We start from the raw sequence: 24,155 nt of genomic DNA, 5'->3' as shown, positions 1-24,155 counted from the left end.
TGTGTGTGTGTGTGTGTGTATTCTTAAAAGTGTGTGTGTGTGTGTGTGTGTGTGTGTGTGTGTGTGTGTGTGTGTGTGTGTGTGTGTGTGTATTCTTAAAAGTAACATTCCAAGCTCAGGGAACTGGGAATTCACCATATACAGCTGTCGAAGCAGGCTGAAGCCTAAATCAGGTCGCTGGTTATCACGTTTTCAGAGTATTGCCAAGAAGAAACCCAGCAGATTGACTCAAATGGCTTTCCTATGTTCAGCATATTCTGCTGGAAGTTCTTCTGGCTTTTTCCAAAACACATGAAAACACTCAGGTCTTTAATATTTAATCCTGTCTCAAAGTACAAATTGTCAGATGCAAGGAAATGAAAAAGAGTTGATAGCAGCTGACAACGAGAATCTTTGTTGCATCAGAAGCAGGCAGACTGTTGGTTTCAAATCCTTTAGGATCATCACATTATTATAATGACTATGTAAGACCAAATATTATGAAGTTTTGCAAGACATGGTTGGGAATTTGTGATCTTCCAGATATGTTTGAGATGCAGTTCCCATTAGCCCTAGCCATCACACGTACAATGGGTGATAATGGAAAGGACAGTTCAACAAGAGCACGACACTCCTCATCCTTATCCTAAGAGAAAATATGGCATGTTTGGGTTGTGCGCAATATCTGTGGAAGACATCCACTATTAAACTCAAATATTTTAACATTACACAACATAGGATGAGATGAATTTATAGTGATTCTATTATTGTTCGAAGGACAAGATTATTTTAACTACAGGAAAGTGTGTTAGATTGTACTTTTCTGCCCTTAGTTGCAACCAGAATACATATAGTGTTCCACCTATTGCATCCACCAAAGATTTATAATAAACTCCTATCATCATAGCATGTTTGATGCATACTGAGGTGTAAATCTAACAAAGAGATATGAACCAGCCTTCCAAATAGAGCAGACATACTGAAATCCTATCTAGTTGATGGACCTGCTCTAGTTAGGATTACCAAGTAGATGCTGGCCAAAGACTGAAATCCTGTGCTTTCTCACATAGAAGTAAATCCAACTGAATTTAATCAGGCATACTACTGAATAGACATGTGTACAGTTGCACTGATATTAATTGTACCTGGTGCAGCTCTTGTTAACGTGATAGACAACACAACTCCAACTCTTGGAGGGAGTTAAAAATGCAGCAGCTATGATCTGACCAAAATGCAACAGAGGTGTCAATGGCTATCACAGAGGGAGAAGTGCAACCTGTTTTCAATGGAGACTTAATGTTGACTAAGTGCAATTGCAAATACCCCAAACCACTTTTTGGTATCTCAGTTGGAAATGCAACTGAACCGATATTTATTACCTTTTAAACAAAAGCACAGAAGTCAATTTGAATAACAAAGTCTATTTTACTTATTTAGAATGTAAAATACAATGGCATGGAACCTAACAATGCTAAAGGTTGTCTAAGAACAGAATCAAAGCAATCCAGTTTGCACAGATGAATCATGGAATTCAACTGTAGGTACTCAAGTCTTATTGCTATTATTCAAACACATATGAACCAGCCTTCCTACTAAAGTAGCATTCAGAGTTATATAATTAAAATAATAAAAGCAGCTAAAATAAATCTAAATGCAAAACAACAGAAAACTCCAAAACAACATATGAAGTTGAACCATGAATTCAGTATTTCCTATGGTTTGGAAAGTGTCAGATAGTTTCTGTATACCAAATCAAAGTGGTGTTATATGTGCCTATGAATATGTAAGGGATGGGAGGAAGGTGCCTGAGCTACATTCTCTTTCCAGATTATGTAAACTGGTTGCCCTCTAATCAGTATCCAAATTAGAACATGGGTGGTGGTGGTGGTGGATCTTGAGTTTTTTCCTGGATGTAACCATCCTCACTGCATGAAGAGAGAATAAGATGGTTTAACCATCCATGCTAATAATGAGTATTCAGTAGGATACAACAAGAGTAATGTCAGGACAACAAATAAAGTAGATCTCACAAGGATATCAAGGAAGCTTGATGATCACTGTGCACATGTATGCTGATTTCCAATGTCCATGTATTAGAGGATATCTAATCAATGTTAAGTAATCTCATGAACATCTTCTGGGATTCACTGCTTCTGTCAGAGCTTGCTGAATTGAAACACACTGAAATAGTGTCTAAGGTTTTTTTTTTAAATTTAAAATATGAAAAAGGAGGGAGCCTATCTGCCCATCATGGATTAATCAGAGAATGAATAAGGATATAAAATTAATTTCTCTAAAGCGAATAACTTGAATGAAACCTCTATGTTTTTATGCAGCTCTTTCTCCCTGAAGGGGTCTGGTTACTGTAGCAGCAGATTTCTTTCAATTACTTGCTATTGAGATTATTCAAGCAGCAGCAGCAGTAACTTCAAATTCTCCACTGGTGTACTTATGTAAAGTGAATGTAGGCTTCTAATTATTTGACACATTTTATACACTTTCAACACTCACCAAACCCTGATCAGCTCTGTGCTAGGAAGGGGAGTTGTTAAATGACCAGAATTTTGTTATCTGAATATGTGATATTACTAGCAAAAGCTATGATTAGCAAAATTATTAGTTGCTTGATTTTCAGATCAATATACTACTTGCTTTAAGAAGCAAAGCTGTCTATTTCAGAGCTGCTTCCAACATTATATTTTATTACGTTTCTTAATTAAGCTTTGTGTCTCAAGATGTGTGCAGGTATCATGGAAGAAGGGTTACATTATATACAGTACATTCATTTCACAGCAGTGGTGAGCATTCAGCAAAACTAGAAACTAGGAGGAATGGCCCCAAGCAGAGAAATGTTGAGAGAGGAACTGGTATAAAACCATTCTCATATGAAATTCATTTCTGAGCTTGTATCTTAATGTTGATAATTACGATATTATGAGTTGCCTTCCCTCCTCCTCCACTGAATACCCTATTGATTCCACCATTAGCTAAGAACCTTTATTCCCTGTCCATGTCCATGCCCATGCGGCCATGACCCTGTCATATTGTTTGGAAATTTCTAGAAAACTCTTTTGTTTATTCAGAGAACTGTTTCTTTCCTCTCTGAAATTGGATTTTGTACAGGTGGTCACCTATTGCAGAAACTAAAGGTAGTTGCAAACATCTACTTGGAAAAACTATAGTATGCTGCAATATCTAATACCTTTGTCTTGTAGCCTTGCATCACATGCATTACTTTTTGTTTAGGGTCTGCTGCAACAAATAATGAAGATGCTATACAGTGCTGCATGGTGGTGCAATTAGTCTTAAGAAGGCTTCCTTGGAAGAAGTTCGGTTGAATTTAGTGAAACTTGCTTGGGAGTAAAGATATTTAGAATCTCACTGTAGGGAAGCAAAATAATCTAAGTTAAAGGTGCATATGAGGGGGAATGCCGTTCTACATGAATAAGCCTTATTGAATTTAGTGAGAGTTATTTCTGAGTAGACATGGTTAGGATCATACTAACAGATATTGGACTAAATCACAGATAAAGCAGATTTCGGTTGTAGATGTTTGTATTAGGATAGCTTGTGGGAGTAAGGGAGGCACCCTACCCTAAAATTTGGTGGTGGGGGAGAGAATTTCCTGCTTTAGTCATAAATCTTCTGTGCCTTTATAAAAGCTAGAGACTCCTTTTCAGTTTTTCTTGTTTCCCTCCCCCCACTGTTATTATTCTCTCCTTACTTCACACTTCTACTTTTTCCAGAGGTTTCCTTTCAACATGCTTTATAGGAATGTTCGTCTCAGTACCTCCTGAGATTTATGTAACCTGAGTAGCATTTCGACAGTCATCTGACCACAAATGAATGTATTAATTTCTTTAAAACCCGTTGGAACCCAAGTTATTTGCTGAGGTGCTAAATTCTCATAAGCCCCCACTTCTCAAAACAGCTGGAAAGGGCATCGGGGCGACAGGGCCAAGTGCTGAAGCCAGGAAACCGTGACGGAAAGACTAGCAGCGGATGTTGCAGGCAGTTCCATCTATCCTGGATTGGATTTTGAAATTGTGGCCCTTGCCAACACTGCGTTTGCCTTTCTATTATGGTCGAATGTAGTACTGTATATGGGACAGGTAGACGCCGAGAGATCTACAGCCGATTCTGGTAGTACCCACATTTCATCTCTGGCATTCGTAATACTGTATGTCACTCGTGCCTATTGTTCCCTTTGGCAGTGAAACATCATTTAGTAAAACTTGTGGGGGGGGGCACCGATGAGGAAGAAGGGACGTGGGGATCGCAAGCTCTTGTGCTCCCCCTCCCTTCCTCCGTTCATCCTCTTTTCTTTGTCCCGCTTAGTAACTAGAGCTTCCAACCAATCCCGAATCAGCCGACAGGCTTCATGGCCTTTCTATTGGATATTTCAGCGGAGGGCCTTTCAGCCAATCCGCAAGCTCCATGCTTCTTCTCAGACAAAAGACAAGCCAAGCGGCTCTCGCAAACTGGGCTAACTAATCCGCTCTCCCCCTCCCCCCCAACACACACACACACACACACTTATTTCCCTCCTGTGCGCTGAACTGGCGTCCGTCCTGGCAACGAGCCAGGTAGAGAATATGCAACCCCCCCTTTTTTTCTTAAAATAAGGAGAAGGTGGAAAAGTGTCCGTATATTTAAAAGGACTCCAAATAACTTTCCATTTTTGCAACTATCTTCATTAAAGCACTTAGGACTTTCTCTGTCACAAAGCGCTAAAAGTTCAGAAACGTATCCCGAACCATTTGCTTACAGAGCTTGCCTCCGTTTACAGCACGGAAAAAACTTTCCACTACTCAGAACGTCTTTGCCCACAGCCTTTTGAACAGGTTTTGAATGTTTAAGAGTAGCAACAAGCTGGTCCTTGAACTGAGATACTGCCCTCAAACTCCATCACCGTCGTTACGTCTTGGAAATCTAAGCCTGACAGTCACGAACAGATTATAGGAAGATATAAAGGGAACTTCCTTTCGAAGTCCCATTTAAGTGGCAAAATGAAGAGACGGGGACTGCCTTCGCAAAACGTTAAGCTTCCATTTGCAATTAGGGGCCATATCAGTGACTTTTCCCCAGATACGAGGAGCTTCCGGAAGGTGGGTTCCTACTGTTGGCACTCAACGGGCCATATGCAGTTATTTCATCTCTTCCCTCCTCCCGCCTTAATGAAGTTTCCTGCTGAGGGAGGGCACAGAAACAGCAATGAGGAAACATAGGACAGCTGCAAATAAAAGATGATGACTTTTATACCTCCGAAGTAGTGAAACTGCACTCATTTCAAAGCACCCAGGAAATCAGAGGGCATTCAACTGTAGTTTCCCAGAAAATATGAACATGTAGCAAAAACAGATAAACATGAATTTGTCAGATGTGATGGTGTATGTACAGGTTTTCTATATTCTGTATCCCTGAGGTCCTGAAACAAACTTGCATGGCATGGGTATTAACTGCAACAAGTGCTGTGAGTGGCCATGCACACCTATAGTTAGTGTATGTATGTAGCTTAAAACTACAGTACAAATATAGATTGTGTACTGCAAATATATTAGATGGATGTTTCTGCTACTCCTGAACATTGTGCAATAGCTTATTCTGTAAAATATTACAGATTGTGCAAATCTCTGTGACTAACCTTCAAACATGAACATGTCAAATTTTGAATGATTACGGAGGCAACAGTAGCAGTGTTAAACTTGGAATGACAAGCAAACCAGATTCTTTCACACTTCACATACAGTGCCTGATCCTTTCCTGGAGAGGTCACATTATACTGTTTTAAAAGCATGAAAATGTGCCTTTTTGCTTTGGGAAGTCATTCTGTAATGTGTCCAGCCAAAAACTTGCATTTGAATGGTAGCAATCTCACTGTCAGCAAGTGCATACAACTACCACATTAATCACTTTAAGTGATTTCACATCACATCGAAATACACATAGTGCCTCACCTGCACAATTTGTCACATATTCAACTAGGGTTGCTTCAGCCCTGTACTCTTTCACATTGATATATATCTCACTGGACAAGGTGAAATTTAAAGAAAACATGGCTGTGATTGGTCTGCATTGCCACAAATTTTCAGTCACAACCACTTTATCACATTATGTGCATAACAACACTTCCCACACACAGAGTTCACAGTTGCTGTAATCTACATGTTTAGCAATCTCATTGACTTTAACAAGATGACTCTGGAGTAAATTGCATGTGTGTATTAACAAATACAATTATAATCATGTTTAGGCAGAGAGTGCTCTTGCTTATTTCCAGTATTTAAAAGGCATGAGCATATTGGAAGTATAATGCTATGTGACATAAATAAAAAAAAAACCAATGCAAACTGTCCAGCAGTATCACTGTACATGCATTAAGATGGAATTTTTCTGAACATGGACAAATCAGTACTTTGTCCCTCTTTCAAAAGCCAGTCCAACTCCTATTTATGCAGTAAGCTATACTGTATACCTGGAGTACTGTACAGAACCAATGATAAATGTGCAGATTCTGTGCTTCAGATCAGATAAACAAACTTGGGTTTTCTCATTTTTGGATACTGGATACATAAAGAGTTAATACCTAAACTGAACATCTCTTATCCCACAACACAAATACTTCTGAATATCCATAAACTATATGCTAGCTACTCACCACTGCAATGCCTGCATCCCATTTCATTTGGAGTAATCCTTTTAAGAGTGGGAACTGGGAATGTTATGTAGTAGGTGATGCTGCTAATTAGAGCTTCAATCATAACTATTAGTATTTGATGTATTATGTCGATGCACAATATCACTCGAAAACATGCACAGTCGTAGTATTTGTTTCTTTCCTTCATTTAGAGGAATAAGTAGCAGAACCCCACCATTCACAAACATCCATAGTCCCAGCACCCACAACCCCAAAGACTGGGCATATCAGTTTAAAACACACACACCAGTAAAAAAAAAAAACACCCCAACCATGTAGGAAGTAGGTGGTCAAAAATAACATGCCACTTACTCTCCTATGCGTCGATGGTCATGCCAGCAAATAAGTACATACTTTTGCATCATCTTCTGCCTGCTATTTGGGAGGGAAAGGAGACGCGGGGCGGGGGAGTCCCTCACAAGTCCCTTCTATCTCGGAATATTCTGACGCTGCCCGGTTTACCTCCAAGCAGGGGTCCTACATCCACATGGTGCGCAGACGGACGGTGGGGAAGGGGAAAAAACCTATCCATCTCCTGCTGCTCCAGCTTGGGAGGTATCCCACGGGACGTCGCGACTACCCTATTCACTATCACTTCCCATGTGTATGAAATACGTGTGAAGAGAGCCATGCCTCCAGGGCAAAGCGGGGAAACAGAACATAATCCGAGTCGCAGGTTTTATTTCTTCGCACGTCCGAAGAACGGGGGTTTTGTTGTTGTTTTGAAGCCCCGTAAGAGCAGCACACCAGCACCACAAACGAAAGGGTTAACCGAAGGGGGCGGAGTTTTCCCCTCTGCTCTGCCCCTCCTCCGTTTCCCCTCAGGTGGGCGGAGTTTCATCCCCGGCATAGAAGCGGTTGGCGACGGTTGGGGCCCTCAGAGCCTCTTTAAAATGAATCCGAGTGGGGCTGGGAGTAGCCGAGCAGTGCAGAGCGCGAGGGGCTACTGCTGCTGGGTTTGCGTACAGCGGGAAGCGGGTCAGGAGCCGCTGCAGCCCGGAGCACCGGGCGTCCAGGGGGCCAGCAGCGCCGGCGCCGGACTGGCCGCGGCGGGCTTTGTCCTGAGGGGTTAGAGGAGCAAGACGTTCCCCTCACGCTTTGCCTCGGGGAAGATCAGGAGGATTATATTTAAAAAAGAAAAAAAAACGAAACGAAGGGGGGTAGGAAAACCCCGCGAGCATCCGATTTGCTCAAAGCTATCTTAAAACTTTCCTTTCTCAGAACAAAACAAACCGCAAAAGAAGTCCAAACTGCCTCCACACGCGCGCAGTTTTTGCATATTTTGCCCTATTTTATTTTTTGTATTATTTAAAAGAAATACCTCAGTTCTTTTCTTTTTCCGCCTGGCTATTTTGGATTTGGGGTGGAAGGTGGACTAATAGTGGTTCGAGAAGAAAGGAGAGGATTGCAAAAGGACCGGGGAAGCATTTATTTTGCTTCCTCTCGCTTCCTGAGAGGGGAGTGGTTTTCCTTGACGAGGAAACCGTTGAGCTATTCCTAAGAAAGTTTCTTTCTCCCCTCGTTTTTTTCCCTTGCGTTTTTCTTCCCCTTTCAGTACGTGTGATGGGCGGATAACCTTTATTTTGTGCTGTGGCATACTACTTATTTGAAAAAAGAAAACCGGGAAGAAAGGAAAGAAGCGAACAAAGAGGGATCCCAGAGATTGCCCATCTGCCAGTTTATCACAATGTACAATACAGTGTGGGATATGGATCGTGATGACGCCGATTGGAGGGAGGTGATGATGCCGTATTCCACTGAGCTGATATTTTACATCGAAATGGACCCTCCAGGTAAGGCCGTTTTTATTTTATTTTATTTTTAAATGGTTTAATCGTATTTCAGATACTGACCTGGAAGATCTTCCGCGTATCGGGCATCTATAGTATCATTGTTTCTTCCACTTCAGTGGGGCAGACTCGTTTGCTGAAGAGGCAAAGAAGCACTATAACTCGTGTCTAAACTTTTATCTTGCTCTGTTCTACTGTCTGTTAAGCAGGTCTCTTCAATTACCTTGTTTTTGTAGACTAAGAGCTGCCTGCTTCTAGGGTGCAGAATCTAGAGCACCCATTTCCTTTCCCTCATTCCATTGTTGAAAGTTCTGTTTATTTTGTATCAAGTTTCATACTCCCACCTAGCGCCACCTTTTTCAAAAAGGTGATGTCACTTGCAGAAGCTAAGTATTTAGTTTAAAACTTTTCTATACTGTTATGTGTTTAAGAAAACTTCTCATTTTTTAGGTTGTGGCAGTGCCCTGCATTCTGTAAGAAAACTCTTGCAGCCCATCTTGTGGTCGTTTACTTCGAAGTAAACCCCACTATTCAGATGGGTGTGCTACTGAATACATATACTTAGTATTGTAGCCTAAGTATGTTAGGCATGTTCAGGTCTGTAATAAGGCTTATTATACATTGTTTGCAGTATTGGATTGGTACTGTCCCTACTGTGCTCTGACATAGTACTTCTTTTGTGTCGGGGGCGGGGGCGGGGGGGGGGGGGAAAGAAACAAGATGTGAGAATAAACAGTGGTTAGTTGAAACACTGGTGGAAGCTGGATCCATTTAGAATTGCGGTCCTGAGAGTAGGTAATTGCTTCACATTGGTGAGTCGTAAAACCATGTTGGAGGCACTTTTTACATATACAAAAATATATACAGTATTGATTAAATTACAAATAAAGCTAATAATAATTGTACCCTGTCAATTGATTTTATGGTGACCCTTTTTAGGGTTTCCTAGGCGGAGAGTACAGTACTCGGAAGTGGTTTGCCATTCCCTTTTTCGGGTGCATTCTGGGACTGTGCAGCATGCCCAAGGCCGCACAGGCTGGCTTTTCTGGGAAGCACAGTGGGGAACTGAACTACTTCAGGAAAATGTAACAGTGTTGAGATATGCTTTGGAAATGAAGTTGAAGAAACACCTGCTGTTATTTTCAGAGTCCAGATTGTCATGTGCATTATGGTTCTTGCAAAGGGACCTGAGATGTTCATGCTGTTCCAGCTAAACCACAGAGATAATAGTACAGTACTCTTAAACGACCATCCTGCTCAGTCAGATGTAGTACCATGATGTTGTACCATGACTTTAACCACACCAGTAATGCTCATGCTGCTTTGAAACATCAAGAGAAAGGTGTTCTGTAATGTAAAGCCTATTGCTGGATGCTTAGCATTTTCAGTCATACAGTTTCTTAAGCTTCAGGTGCAGTTTCACTCTTAAATTTCTTAAGCTGCAGCTTATGTATTTCTCTGGAATTCAAGCCCATCTGTTTGATATACAGTATATAAGTCATTCCTTGGATTCTTTTAGGATAGTCATCTGGGTAGTTGAAAATACTGTACCACTGTATTTCCTGATAACTGCAATCCTATTCTTACGTATTTGCATTTAAGCCCCACTGAAATCAATGGAACTTCTGCAAAGATGTGTATGTAGAGTAATCTGTACTGTAAATCTCTAAATTAAACATGCTAAGTTTTTCAGTATATCCTGTGTCTTGTGAACTTACATTGCATATCTCTTGTGACTGCTTGGAGTGCCATATGTAATTCATGATAAAATGGGGTAACCAGAATTGGAGTTGCAGTCCCAGGTTAGGCTGAACTGGCTCTGTCTTATTGTTGAGCCTTTTACTTAAAGGCTTATTTTATTTGCTAAATCAGATTCCTTCCACTGCAGTTTGATTTGCACTTTTTGAATAAGAGTACATCATTTGGGTAAACCAATACGTAGCTAGATGTACACTACATATATCCTAGTAGCCACATAAGGAAAATAAAATAAAATCAATCAATTAATAACAAAAACGTAGCTAGATGTACACTACATATATCCCAGTAGCCAAATAAGGAAAATAAAATAAAATCAATTAATAACAAAAACAATGAGGTTTATGTGCTCATCCCCCCCCCCCCCCCGTGAAAGTCCTGATGGTCTCCTTTATCCTTTAAGTCAAGTCTTTTACTTTGATCTTGACCTTAAAGCTTTTCTGGATTTACTGTATGCTGTTTGCCAGAGACTGGGTAGCAGAATGTAGACATCAGGAATGAGAATGGTATTGAAATGAATATTCATCAGAAGTAGACAAAAGGAACTAGTCTCAAATAATAGTGACAATAAGAAGAAAACATGGACTCAACTCGGTCACACTCAGATTTCAGATGCTTCATGGGACAATTAATTTTTCTCTCACTATGAGGACTAGCAACTTCATCCGTTGCAAAACATGAGAGCTACCATTCAGTACAGAGCTCATCCTTATATCCTGATTCTGTGGATGTGCTGAGTAACACACAGTCCTTGAGATGTGAATATCTTCAACTTAACAGTAGTTGAGTTTAAACCTAATTCTTTAAAGCTAGTTGGGTTTCTACAAGGATAACATAATGATGTTATTAACCTTTACAGATATATTTCTGAGCTATTTGAATTCAGTTGATTAGAATGCAAGATGAGAATTTTTGTATGCATTTCTGTTGTTAATACCTATTTTCAGGTATTGTATTTTAATTAAGATTTCTCTGTGTTTAAAGCTTTATGAGAACACAGCAGTATTTATGCGGTACTTTCTCAGAATAGTTTTGTCTGGTAGATTTCACTCTATCTTAAAGTATTTTTCAGACCCTAAAATATTCCACCTTTTCTTCTATTCCACACCTTGTTCTGGAAAGTGTTTGAATTATATAAGAATGGTTTCTTCAAGATGTCCCGCAACATTTCAGCTAGTCAGAAACCGTACACTGAGTCTCTGAAAGGAGTTTGAGGAGATGACTTGCCAAGCATTCATTCGATTTTCTGGGGTAATATATTAATATAGACAAGTTCATGAAAAGTGAAGCAAGAGCCTGAAAATGTTTCCCTGTACCTTTCTCTGGTCAGAACTAACTGGGTCAATAGGAGAGAGAAGGTTAAAAAAGAAGGGGTGAGGGAGAAAAAATGGTTTCAGAAAAAATGGTTGTTGTGGCTACAGCTAAGAAAATGGTGTTCATGCTCAAATAAAGTTGCCTCATTAAGACTTGTAAGTTGAACCCTTTAAGGTATAAATTAGATGGTTTTGATTCTTGTACATAGGCGAACTTCATTCTATTTTCATTGAAAAGGTATTTTTGTAATACTTCTCATAGTAGATGCATTTCATAGAACAATCTTGCCATGAAGTAAGTGTTTAGATGATCTAAGCTTCTTTACTATTGCTTCCAGGATTCCTATACTGTATAGTAGTGTTTCCCACTCTGGGAGTCATGAACCTCAAGGGGTCCCAAAGTGTTTTTGGGTGGTGTCATGGGTCAACTTATATGCATTGTAGCTATTGCTTAGTAATTTCTTCCTTGGTCTTTCAGAGCAGGATATTAAAGTTAGTATGTATAAATAAATAAATAAATAAATAAATAAATAAATAAATAAATAAATAAATAAATGAATGTGTATGTGTGAAAAACAAACCCTTTGGGAGGGAGAAAAAAGCTTCTGTGTTCTGAGAACAGATGACTTTGCCCCATTAAAAACACCTTTTTAGGCAAATATGGCAAGGTAGTCACATGTTATTTGGCTATTAGCAAAGGGGCTCAGGACTCGAAAAAGGTTGGAAACCATTGCTTTATAAGCATGAAACCTTACTTCAAACTCTTGTGTGCTTTCATAAGTCACTGGGATGTGCAAGTAATCTAATACATCTATCACACAAACACCCTGTCTTGATAGAATAGTTCCACTCACAGTGGACTGTCAAAAGAAATGCCTTGTGAATGACTGGCCAGATTGCTGCTAGCACAGCATACTATAGTTCTGTGTTGAAGTTTATGAGTGCAAGGCCTAGGTTTTTTGAAATATCTATAATACCAAAGCATTAAAAGGGAAGGAGTTCTGCATAATTTGTAGTAAAGTATGTAGATCTGGAAATAACGATACTAAACTTGTGAGCATGTACTCTAAAGAAGTGGACTAATTCTGTCTTACGATTGTGAAACGCCAAACTTTCACAGAATACTCTCTGAATTGTGAAATATGTATAGCAAGTCTTGCAGTGAATTTAAAGACTAGAATGGAAAGCTAACTTTACCCATTAAGAGCTCACTCAGACACTACTAAGAATAATTTATGGGTACTTTACCAATGAATATTTCAGGTTTGCACACATAAGATCCCTTCTCTATCAGACTGGTAAACACTGACAGCCATTCATTTATTTTTTAAAATGTATAAACCTCATTTGCAAGGATCTCCAAGGCAGTGTACAGTATTATAGGTCACGCACAATATAGTAATGGTTAAATTATAAAATAAAAGGCTGTGTATTCCATGTTACAATATATTTAAATAGAAATATATGCCATCGTTTATCTGGAAACCATATATAATGGTTATGCTGTATGTTTAGAAACATAGGGAACTGCTTCATCTAGGTTGAGACCATTGATCAGTCTAGCTCAGTATTGTCAGCAATGACTGGCAATGACTTTTCAAGATTTTAGGCCAGAGATTTCCTTAGCCCAGCCATAGCAAGGCCTGAATCTGAGGTCTTCCACATGAGAAACATGTAATCTACCATAGAACTCCAGCCTTTCCATACTGACACTGCGTTCCATCCCTGATGTCTGACACATGGAACAGAAGACACCAGATTGTTAAAAAGAATTGCTTGGGCACACAAAAGCTTGTGAAAAATAAAAACTAGTTAGTTTTATACATGACTTTATATTTCTGATTTGTCAATAATGTCTCATCTTGCTTTGGTAACATGCAATAAAAGATTATTGGCATACTGTGTTGGCATTATTAATGTGGTTCATGGCTGTACACATTAGTCATCTGAGTAGATTGTATTGTCTGCAAGGGCAGTGAAGAACAGTTGTGGAATGTTCAATAGCTTTTAGTCGGGAACCTTGGGAATGTATTGTCCAGTGTGTATGAGAATGTAGAATAGCAAAGTGAAACTACAAAGTTTTACGTAATATATTTAAACACCATAGAATGCTTGCAGAACAGTAGTTTGCCATTCTAAAAGCTTTTCAAGTATTACTGTCCACAGTTTTCAGGTGTTCTGTTCAAAAAGTTGTTTTGCTTGGGAATATTAGAATATTATTTAATAGGCTTACTTGTGTAGTCTTTGTGGTGACTTTAGCCTCTAGTCATAGTATAAGCTTCTAAGCAGTCATCTTCTTCTGAGTGCAATTTCTTGAAGGAATCTTGCTGTAAGGATGCATTGGACATTGATAAGACACTATCAAATTTGACAAAATTGAGACATTTGTAACAAGGCCCTTAGCTTCCTTACAACATCAATAATTGTTTCTGCAGAATATGTCTATAATTCTTCTGTTATTAACTAAAATAAATGAGATACTGTGGCCCTATCAGTTGGATTTACAAAAAATCAGCCTTCGATAACATTCATGACAGTTATCGAAGGCTGATTAAAGGGGGAATAACCAAGCCTTGCTTTTATGTGTTTAAAGTACTGTAAATGGTTAAAGTTATCCTTTCTCACATTTGACTGCGCCTCTAAAGGTAGAAAATAAATTACCATTATTGGCAAAAGAAGTTTAGGCCAATATATAATTACCAGAAGGCCTACTCTAGTCTCTGATTTGCTACAAGTGTTGGAGGAAACATTAGAACAAACTTAGAAGATTGTGGTATGCAGAACCTGTTATAATGCACAGTGTTCTCCAGAATTGAAGCTAGCTTGGTTGTTTCGCACTTCTTGCCACCGTGATGTAACTAAATGGGTTCTTACACTCTGCTGAAAGACTACTCCAGCTGAGTCTGCCTCTTCATGTCTTATGTAGCCTCAGAGTGTCCTTGAGATAGACATGGCCAGGGAGCTGCAGTAGGAGCTTCTTCAGAGGCCTGTAGCACAGTGACTTTCTGTGTATCAAGCTGTGGAACCAGGAGTAATACAAATATGCAGGTAAATCTAGATAGTGTGTTTTACATAGGTTAGTTCAGTCATCTAACAAATTTTGTGGAATAAATCCTGAGTATAGCATTTAATTTGTTTGACCTCTAATGTATAGATTTATCCACTTATTTATGTTCCAACCTCTCCATTGATAAAAACAGCAAACCTGAAAACACGGTACAATATAAAGGAAAAACTTTATATGGTACTAAGATCATTTCAGTGGAGAGGCGCTCAGTCCAAGGCATAGAGGTTAGAGAAATGATTCAAGTACAGCCTGGAACATTAGGCTCGAAAATTAATTTCTTGATAATAAATACAGTATTAGAAATGGAGAATGTTAATATTTAAAGCTGAAAATGTTTAACTTATTGAATTGACTTATAATATTAATTCATCAATTAAATAGTTAATTTTGAAATAAACTATAGAATTTACAGAGAATGCTGTGTAAATTCTAAACCTAGCTGCTAGTGGCACATTTGTTGTTGGTTTTTTCAAACGTGTGCTTTTTGTTGCTTTAAAATTGCTGTCCCAATCTTGACTTTTTTCCTAGATGGGCTACAAATCCCATAATAATACAATTGTTGTTTGGGGATGATCAGGCGAACATATCTCAAAACTGTCAGGTTGAGAAAGGCTGTCTTGTTTTAAAACATACCGTGTTTCCCCAAAACTAAGACAAGGTCTTATATTGATTTTTGCTCCAAAAATGCATTAGGGCTTAATTTCAGGGGATGTTTTATTTTTTTCATGTACAACAATCTACGTTTATTCAAACATAGTTATGTTATCTTCTTCTGGTTGCTGCACAATGGTGGAGGGCGGGCTTTCACTTAACTGGGGCTTATTTTGGGGGTAGGGCTTAAATTACGAGCATTCTGAAAAATCATACTAGGGCTTAATTTTCAGGTTCGGGCTTATTTTCAGTGAAACAGGGTAGTACAGTATATAATCTCCTTACCGCAGGAAAATAAGGCACTCTTACACCACCAACAGGATTGCACTATATACAGTTAGGAATTTCTTGGATACTGAGAAATGGATTTTTCATTTTGCAAGACAGCGCAAAAGCCAGTCTTGAAAGTACAGTTTTAAGATACAAAGCCTGATTCCATGCTTTTCTCTTACTATTCTGCAAGTATGTACAGGACGCAGTGACCAAGTTCCTACCATACCCACTACTGCCATGGGGGATTCAGACAACTGAAAGCTATTGGCTTCTAGTGTCCAGTTATTAATTTAGAAAGACTTCTGCAACTTTGCAATTGAAGCAAAGCCAGCCTCTGACTGCAGACAATAGTGTTAGCTGGGATGTTTTGCATGATCTCTCTCCCAAGCCTAGCTGCATCTGAACATACGTATTTCCAAAGAAGGCAAAGCTAAAATAAACTTAAAGTTTATGGTTTAAAAAGCTTAGTCTTTTAAAATGCCCAGAAGTCTATTCTTGCTGCAGGAAGACTAATACAATACAAAAGTGACTGCTGTGAAAACTTCTGTCTGGTAGGAAATTGGTCATTGTAGTCTATATAGTCATGCAGGAAAGTAAGGATTGGGGGCTGAGGAATTTTCATTTTAGAAGACTAATAAGGATGGATTTTATAGCAAGGTTTGGTGATTGATCTCAGCCAGGCCAAGGACTAAATTCCGTTTTGATAAGAGCATAAGAATCACATTGTGGCCCCATAAAAAGCAACTATCCAATCTGAAAATTGTAGCAAGATATTTCTGAACCACCTTCCTATCTTATCTGCAGTGGTTTTAAGCATGTACCACTTTGATTGTGCTTAATTCTTAACTGGTTTTTCACAGGTTTTATTTTTTATTTTAAATTGTATTTTTTTATCTTAATTGACTTGACAGATTCAAGAAATATTGGTTTGTACTAAGTACTGTTTGATTTCCAACTGTCAGTTAACCTCAATGGAAACCAAAAGGTATTTAGTCCAAATAAAAACTTCCTGAATCAATTAAGTCAATTAAGGCTGCGATTCATGGTCACATACCACAGGATTTACTCCACTTCTTAAAAGGATAGATTTGAAATATTTATTTATTTATTTATTTGTTTGTTTATTTATTTATTTATTGCTGATGACACAATGCTAAGCGCAATTCAAATCAGTCGAACCCTTTTTGCTTCCAATACAAGTTTTTTCTCTGCCACTGAAGGCTACTTTTTTCAAGCTGGAATGGACTTTTCCCCATGTGATCAGTTGTTTCATTCTACAAAATGATAGTGGTGTGGTGACATAGGCAGTTAGAGCTTAAGGGGTTGTAGCAGAAACTTGATTAAAGTATGGGGCCTATGGTCCAGCCTCCTGCCACTGCTGCTTCCTCTTCCTCCGATGGTGCCTGCGCTGTCACTGCTCTTACTACTTTACCATCCCTGTTTCATCCAGTCAAAGGGCACCCTAGCTGGCATGGAAAGCAAGTGGGTGACACAAGTGGTGAACACTCCCTGCCCCCGCCCCTCATCTTAGTGAGAAAGTGAGTGCCAACCCTTTGGAATATGGCATGTGCCCCATTGTTATCCCTGGATAGTCTCTGAGTGACAACTCTGGTGTGCTCACCTGAAAGAGAGGGAGGAAGGGAGGGGGCTGTGGGCTGAAATGTAGATCATACCATGAGAAGCCAGTGAGGATACTGGCTTTAAATCAGTCCCCAGGCCTTGTTTGATCACTCAAAGCAAATAGAAGTGGAAGAGAAGCTGTGAATTAAACCACAGCAAAGCTGAATCATTCTGATTCAACTTGTTCATGTAGTTGCAGCCTAAGATAAAAAAATACATCTATGGTACATTTTCTATAAAATAAATGCAGCAAACAACTGTGCAACACTTAATAGGTTTAAACAAGATGGTGAAAGTTCAAAATTGTATCAGGAAAGAAATAGGAACAGCAGAGGGCCATGGCACTGTTGCCTCCCCCCCTGCAGCTACTGCTTTGCCATTATTTTTGGCAGTTTTTTTTATAAAAAAAACAATATTTTAGGAGGCCATAGAGGTGGCTGCATTATGCCCTCCCTTGTTCTATTGTATCCTTTAAAGAAATGCAATTGAAACTAGTTTAAGTATTATTGATTCTGTATGAACTGAGTTTTCTATTGCATTTGTATTCCTGTCTCCCTTGGGGTATGCATGCATTCACATGTGCCCTCAGTAAGGTCCACAGGCATGAAAATTAATTATATTAATTGAAAACCTGATTAACATTACTTCTAAAATGTTATTTTGAAGACACGATAATTGGTGCTATTTTGCCTCCTAACGAAAAATAAATTAGCCTTTGCACATTCATGTTAACACATTGGCTGAAATCTAAGCAATAAGTTGCTACTAGAGTAGGCCCACTGAGAATCAGTGGGGATTTGGTGAGTCAACTCCTGCAAACTCCATTGATTAATAAGCCTACTGTGGTTGTGATTTACTCAATTTCAGCCAAGGTCTAGATACAAGACGACAAGATGGGCAACCCACAGTATAAGACTGAGAAAAATTCTCTTGGAGGTGTGCTATGGATAGAATTTATTTGAACAAAATGATCCATGCCAAACACCTTTGTTGAATTAAAGAAAAAAATAGTAGACCAATTCAGACAACTCATGACAGATAAGTACAGGAAAAGCAACCATACATACACATATTTTAGGATTGCAATCAGTCTGATTTGGGAGTCTTTTCAAATATGACAGGCATCTGAGTATGAAACAAATGTTTTGATGAATTGCTGGGTAGCTCAGTGGTTTAGGCCAGTGGTTCTTAACCTTGGGTTACTCAGGTGTTTTTGGACTGCAACTCCCAGAAGCCTTCACCACCAGCCGTGCTGGCTGGGGTTTCTGGGAATTGCAGTTTAAAAACACCTGAGTAACCCAAGGTTAAGAACCACTGGTTTAGGCATCTGCCTGTGGAGCCAGAGGTTGGGGGTTCAATTCCTTACTATTCCTCCTTGACAGGGGCTGGACTCAATGATCCATAGGGTTCCTTGCAGTTCTAAGATTGTTGTTATTGTATTTTGAAATGTGTTTTATGTGCTTTAATACCACTGGCCTGCAGGGTCCCTCACGGTTCTGTTTTGTCTCCAATGTCATTTAACATTTATATGAAACTGCTGGGAAAGATAGTCCACAGTTTTGGGGTTTGCTGTCACCAGTATGTAGATGACACTCAATTCTATCTCTCTTTGCCATCTAAATCTGAGGACACTGTTTTAGTTCTAGATCAATGTCTGATGGTAGTAATGAACTGGATGAGGTTGAATAAACTGAAACTTAATCCGGACAAGATAGAGGTGCTTCTGGTCAGTTGAAAATATCAGGGAACAGGGATGCAGCCTGGATCGGTAGGGTTAGACTCCCCTTGAAAGCCCAGGGGTGCAACCTGGGGGCACTCCTGGATTTGTCTCTGAGTCTTGATGCCCAGGTTTTGGCTTTGGCCAGGAGTACATTTGCAGTGTTGAAACTAGTGTGCTTGCTGTGTCTGTTCCTGGAGAGGTCTGATTTGACCATGGTGATACATGCCTTAGTTACATCCTGGGTGGATTACTGAAACTCGCTTTTCCTGAGTGAATGGCTGCTGAGTGGGATTTTTTAAATGGATTGTTGTGTTTTACTGCATTGAATGTTTTTGTGTTACTTGTATTTTTTGGTATTACATTCCTTGATTCTTTTACTTTTATATACTCATTATTAGTAGCTTAAATACTGTCTTTTAATTGCTGTAAGCCACCTTGGGTCTTCTTTAAAGGCAGATTAACATATTTTTAAATGAATAAAAATGAATAAATATTTTAGTTATATATTAAAATGTATTATAATATTTCATTTCAGTCATTAGGAAGACCTCAAAATAGAACGCACTGGGCTCCTCAAAATAATAACAATAACATAACCATTAGCATTCTTACATCTTCCCTCCTTGGTTTATGCACACCAACAAATACTTACTGGGTGAGGTTTATTGACTCGCAGTGAGTAGGAATCTTTTGCCCTCTGGATATTGTTGCCTAACCACCATTGGTCTCACACAAGATGGCTGGTAGGCCAGGTAGGGTCTGCAGTTCATGAGCATTTGGACAGCCATATGTTCCCTTGGGCTCTGTAAAACACAAACCATACAAAATAACCATATGTGCTGGATGCTTTTCATAGGCAGTAGTTGATCATCTGGGGACTGTTCGATTAATCCAAAATAAACAACAACAAAAAGAAAACAAAAGCATTGTGGCATCTTTAAGAATAAAATATTTATTTTGGTATGGGTTTTTGTGTATAACAATTGACTTTTTCAAGCATGTCTTCATGCTGTGTCATCCACAGAAGTTCACAAAACTAGCAGAAATAATTCTGTTTTAAGGGTACACAGTATTTTTGTTTCCTTTTTACTTCTGTTTTGTTTTTGTTCTTGCTTTTGAAACTGATTAGCACTCCTGTCTCTGAAGATATCTAAAAGCAAGGAAAGAATGTGTTCCATCATATGTTCTTGACTTTCAGGTCTTGTTCTGCCTTAAATCTTGCATGTTCTTGAAGGAAAGTACTTCAGCATTTTCAGTCATGACGGTGGCATTCCTTAACATCTAAAATAAGCAAATGTTTATATTGTAGCAGGGACTGTAGAATGCTGAAGGAAACATGCAAGTTTCATCTTCCCAAACACTACTGACTTTTTTAACCAAGAGTTGTTGCAGTCCATTGGAGGCTTGGTTTAAGGAACATCAGATTACATCAGTCCTTTCTGATGAGAAGGTATTGTGAGGAATACCTGCACATTTCATTCCATCGTCTTGAATACAGTTTAAAATGAAATGAAAATGGAAAGATGCAGTAAACTCAACTCACGTGTTTGATGTTACAGTCTGTTCTCATCTTGCCTATAGTGTGAAACTGAGCACTCTGTAGCAGCTATGGCATGTTCATGACCATATTAATAATTTCGATATTGAAAGTGGCATAGCTTATGCAATGATATGGTTTCCATTAATCAATTTGCCATTCTTACACACGATTAAGTGTGTCTTGCATTAACACACTATCCTTTGGAAGTGTGCTTTTATGGCTGCGGACTTTGGAAAATTAAACTTAGTAAATTAGTTTATGTTTTAGAAGAAAATTGTGGCAAAGAGTCCAAAACTGTTCCTGTCCAAACTGTTCCCCATGTCTTTTACTCCTGGTGTTGTACAGAGCTCCTTGTTATTCTTAGTATTATTGAGAGATATGTACAGTAAGTATCTTCTTCACATTGTGACTATTGAACATGTCAAGGAAAGTTTGTATATGTTTGTAAGAAAAAGCTAGCATCATATGTATGAAACGCTAAATGTACTGTAGAATGAAAAAATTGTGGAAATAACACAAATCTGCATAATGAAACCACTTTTGAAAGCAGTTTGAAAAACAAATATATTTGCCGTTTGAAAAGTAAATACTGTATAAACAAAAAGGAAATAAATTTGTGTAAACTGTGAATTTGCAAGGCTGAAAAAAATCCTCTTCAATGGTTTCATCTTCCAATTCACCATTAGAAAACAATAGTTGTTCTTCAAATATAAAACATGCATCAGAGTTTCTTTCTCTGTCTCATAATAGAAGCCTTCTTGCTTCAGAAATATTGAGGGAGCTTTCAGTTAAAAGGTTTCTACTTTTTATTTTGTTCTACCAACAAAAGTTAACACCATTACATAGGTGGAAAAGACAAAGCACACAGTTGTGTTTGATATAACATAGAAAAGGCCACATGTTCTAGTCCAGGGGTGGCAATTAATTTCGGGGGGGGGGCACATGAAAAATCTGAACTGTTTTCGGGGGCCGAACCAACTTCACTTAAATATAAAATGAAACAGTGATGTTATGATTGTTTGTACATTAAACTTGTTAGTCTTCATAAACACTACAGAGTTTTTTGGGGTGTGTTAAAGATAAGCAACTGATCAACTTTAGACAAAAAGTTATAAATGGTTTTGATGTTCAAAACTGTCCGAAGGCCGAACAGGAGTGGCTCGCGGGCCGTATGTGGCCCTCGGACCGCACTTTGCCCAGGTCTGTTCTAGTCACACTTTATAGCATATAGGCAATTAGCTACTCACTTGCTTGGCTGAGGCAGGTAGTTGTGTTGCAGCTGAGCAGGTGTGTGGAAGCTTTTCTCCTCTCACTTGCATGAATTCTTCAAAGCACAAGATGTAGCCATCATAGTGCTGTACCATGGTTTCTACATAGTGAGGAAAAGAATGCTGAACTGCTGTTCTCTGCCTATGCCAGTTAGGAATGGGCAGCAGAGTGGAGGGAAAAGGCAATGTGCACAAGAACTTCAATATTACAGCACTGTTTACAGTCTGTGAAGCTCTTCTTCTGATGACCTGAGTACTGAATGAAAAAAGTGGTGTGGTTGGAAAGTGCTGCAGTATTGCAGAAGACTAAATAAGCAAAGGACACAACATATGGAGAGAGAAGATGGTGGTTAATGATGGTTTTCAGAAATGGTTGAAATAAAAGAGGATGCTAGATAACTGCAAGCTAGCTGGATAGTTCAGCAAGTATCTGGCTGCTGAGCCAGAGGTTGGGCGTCATATTCCTCACTGTGCCACCAGAGAGAAGAGCCAGGATGTGTGGCCTTGGGCAAACTGAATCATCCCAGGATGCCGTCTGAAGAAGAGTAAACCACTTCTGAATACTCTAGAGCAGGGGTCTCCAAACTTTTGACTGTGAGGGCCACACTGGATATTTTCATCATTTTTGAGGGCCGAAGGAACAGGAGCGTAAATGTGCACCCCCAGCACACATGCATGCACCCCCTGCACGGATGCAAACCCACCTGTACATATACACACACCCTGCCTGCCCATGCCCGGGCTGAAAGGAACGGACTGGGTAAAATGGCAAGGTGGGCCAGATGTGGCCATAGTTTGTAGACCCCTGCTGTAGAGTACCTAACACTCCCCCCAAAGTCAGAGTTTGCATGGCTGACTTGTCAACACATGATCGCCACAAGTCAAAATTGACTTGATGGTGCATGACTAATTGAGGAAACTGCAAATTTTATTTTATTTTATTTGCATACCCTTCCCATTAGTGCCAGAGCAGTATTTGGGCTGGTCTCCAATAAAATACACATAATCAGAATGGAATAGTATAGTAAAGACAATATAAGAATGTAACAACATAAGGCTGTTGAAAAGTTCTTTTGGAGGTATACTTTTCAAGAAGTGCTATGTTTCAACAGCTATGTAAAGGGATAGTCATCTGAGTATGTTGCAACTAAAATAACAAAGACCCTATGCTGTACCATGTTTCTTGTCAACTGCTAACATATAGAGGGCCAAGATTATTTAGAAATAATGCCAAGAAAATGCGTATTTTATAAAAAGACTCAAGTTTCAGTGTAGCAGATGTTAGAGGATTCTGCATGTTAACAGATGGGGTATGGACAGTTCCATATGTGCAAAATTACTTGGTGTGACTCAGTATATTATGTCCCAGATATACTCAGATAAAACATCTGTTCAGTACCTCTTTTTGGGTATTGAACACATTTTTCATTGTGGAGACATTTGTTTAGTCGTTTAGTTGTGTCCGACTCCTTGTGACCCCACGGACCAGAGTACGCCAGGCCCTCCTGTCCTCCACTGCCTCACGGAGTTGGGTTAAATTCATGTTGGTCGCTTCGATGACACTGTCCAACCATCTCATCCTCTGCTGTCCCCTTCACACTTTCCCAACATCAATGTCTTTTCCAGGCAGTCTTCTCTTCTCATGAGATGGCCAAAGTATTGGAGCCTCAGTCCTTCCAGTGAGCACTCAGGGTTGATTTCCTTTAGAATGTATAGGTTTGTTCTCCTTGCAGTCCAGGAAACTCTCATGAGCCTCCTCCAGCACCACAATTCAAAAGCATCATTTCTTCGGCAATCAGCTTTTTTTATGTAGACTTATGTGGAGACATAAGGATACATAAGTAGTTACTGTATAGTGCAGTCTGTAGCTTTGCTTTCCTGACTCAACCTCATCTTCCTTATTCTGTGTAATGAATTGTGTATGATGATGCTGAATCCAGAAGTGACAGTTCTTCATCCCTTCCCATATTCAATGGGCAAGGTTATTTTTCAAATGCTAGGCGTTTTCATCCATTTACCCAGGATGGAGTTCTAAATAATCTAGTGCCTTTTTAAAAAAGCAAATAAAAAAGCAGAATAGAACAAAAGATTAGCTGTGCTCGTGATTGAAATATAAGAGTTCTCTGACATCTTAAAGATTAACAAAATTATTAAAACATACACTTTTGTGGACTTAAAGTTCATACACTAATGCTTATGCCATGATAAATTTACTGATCTTCTAGGTTCAACAAGACTCTTGTTTTTCCCTGCAAGATTAATATTATACTCCTCTGGAAACTACTTAATTCAAGCTGTTTCAATGGAGGCAACTATTAATTAGAACCCATTAACTATTTAGTCATGTTTTTGTGAACAAATGTTAAAAAAAAAACGTATTTAGACTTTCCCATTGGAAACCTGGTCACTCCAGTGCTTGGAAATTGTAATGTACATACCTGATGCTGATTAGTTTAATTTCATCACAACGGTATGGAAA

General features: G+C 39.1%; 1 protein-coding gene and 1 long non-coding RNA gene across 13 annotated transcripts in view; one reads left to right on the top strand and one right to left on the bottom strand.

Moving 5' to 3' along the window:
- The window catches only part of LOC110073779 (uncharacterized), a 281,110-nt gene extending 273,504 nt beyond the window's left edge, over window positions 1-7,606 (bottom strand). For 6 of the 9 annotated variants that reach the window (XR_013544884.1, XR_013544886.1, XR_013544887.1 and 3 more), the window contains exon 1: window positions 6,989-7,436. This is a non-coding gene — a long non-coding RNA (uncharacterized LOC110073779). Of the gene's footprint in view, window positions 1-6,988 lie in introns of all 9 variants that reach the window. The other 3 variants (XR_013544883.1, XR_013544882.1, XR_013544888.1) reach the window with 3 other exon arrangements.
- PIK3R3 (phosphoinositide-3-kinase regulatory subunit 3) overlaps window positions 1-24,155 on the top strand; it is a 363,941-nt gene that overhangs the window by 297,740 nt on the left and 42,046 nt on the right. The window contains exon 1 of one of the 4 annotated variants that reach the window (XM_020783362.3): window positions 7,694-8,469. The exons of the other annotated variants lie outside the window; for them this stretch is intronic. Within the exon in view, the coding sequence (XP_020639021.1) occupies window positions 8,364-8,469 (106 nt within the window). The 5' untranslated portion in view covers window positions 7,694-8,363. Of the gene's footprint in view, window positions 1-7,693; window positions 8,470-24,155 lie in introns of those variants that run through there. 4 annotated transcript variants of the gene reach the window in all.

This window comes from Pogona vitticeps, chromosome 4 (assembly GCF_051106095.1).
Source record: "Pogona vitticeps strain Pit_001003342236 chromosome 4, PviZW2.1, whole genome shotgun sequence".
NCBI classification, from domain to species: Eukaryota; Metazoa; Chordata; class Lepidosauria; order Squamata; family Agamidae; genus Pogona; species Pogona vitticeps.
The sequence above is the reverse complement of the archived record's forward strand: the minus strand, read 5'-3'. Positions and strand labels throughout refer to the sequence as shown.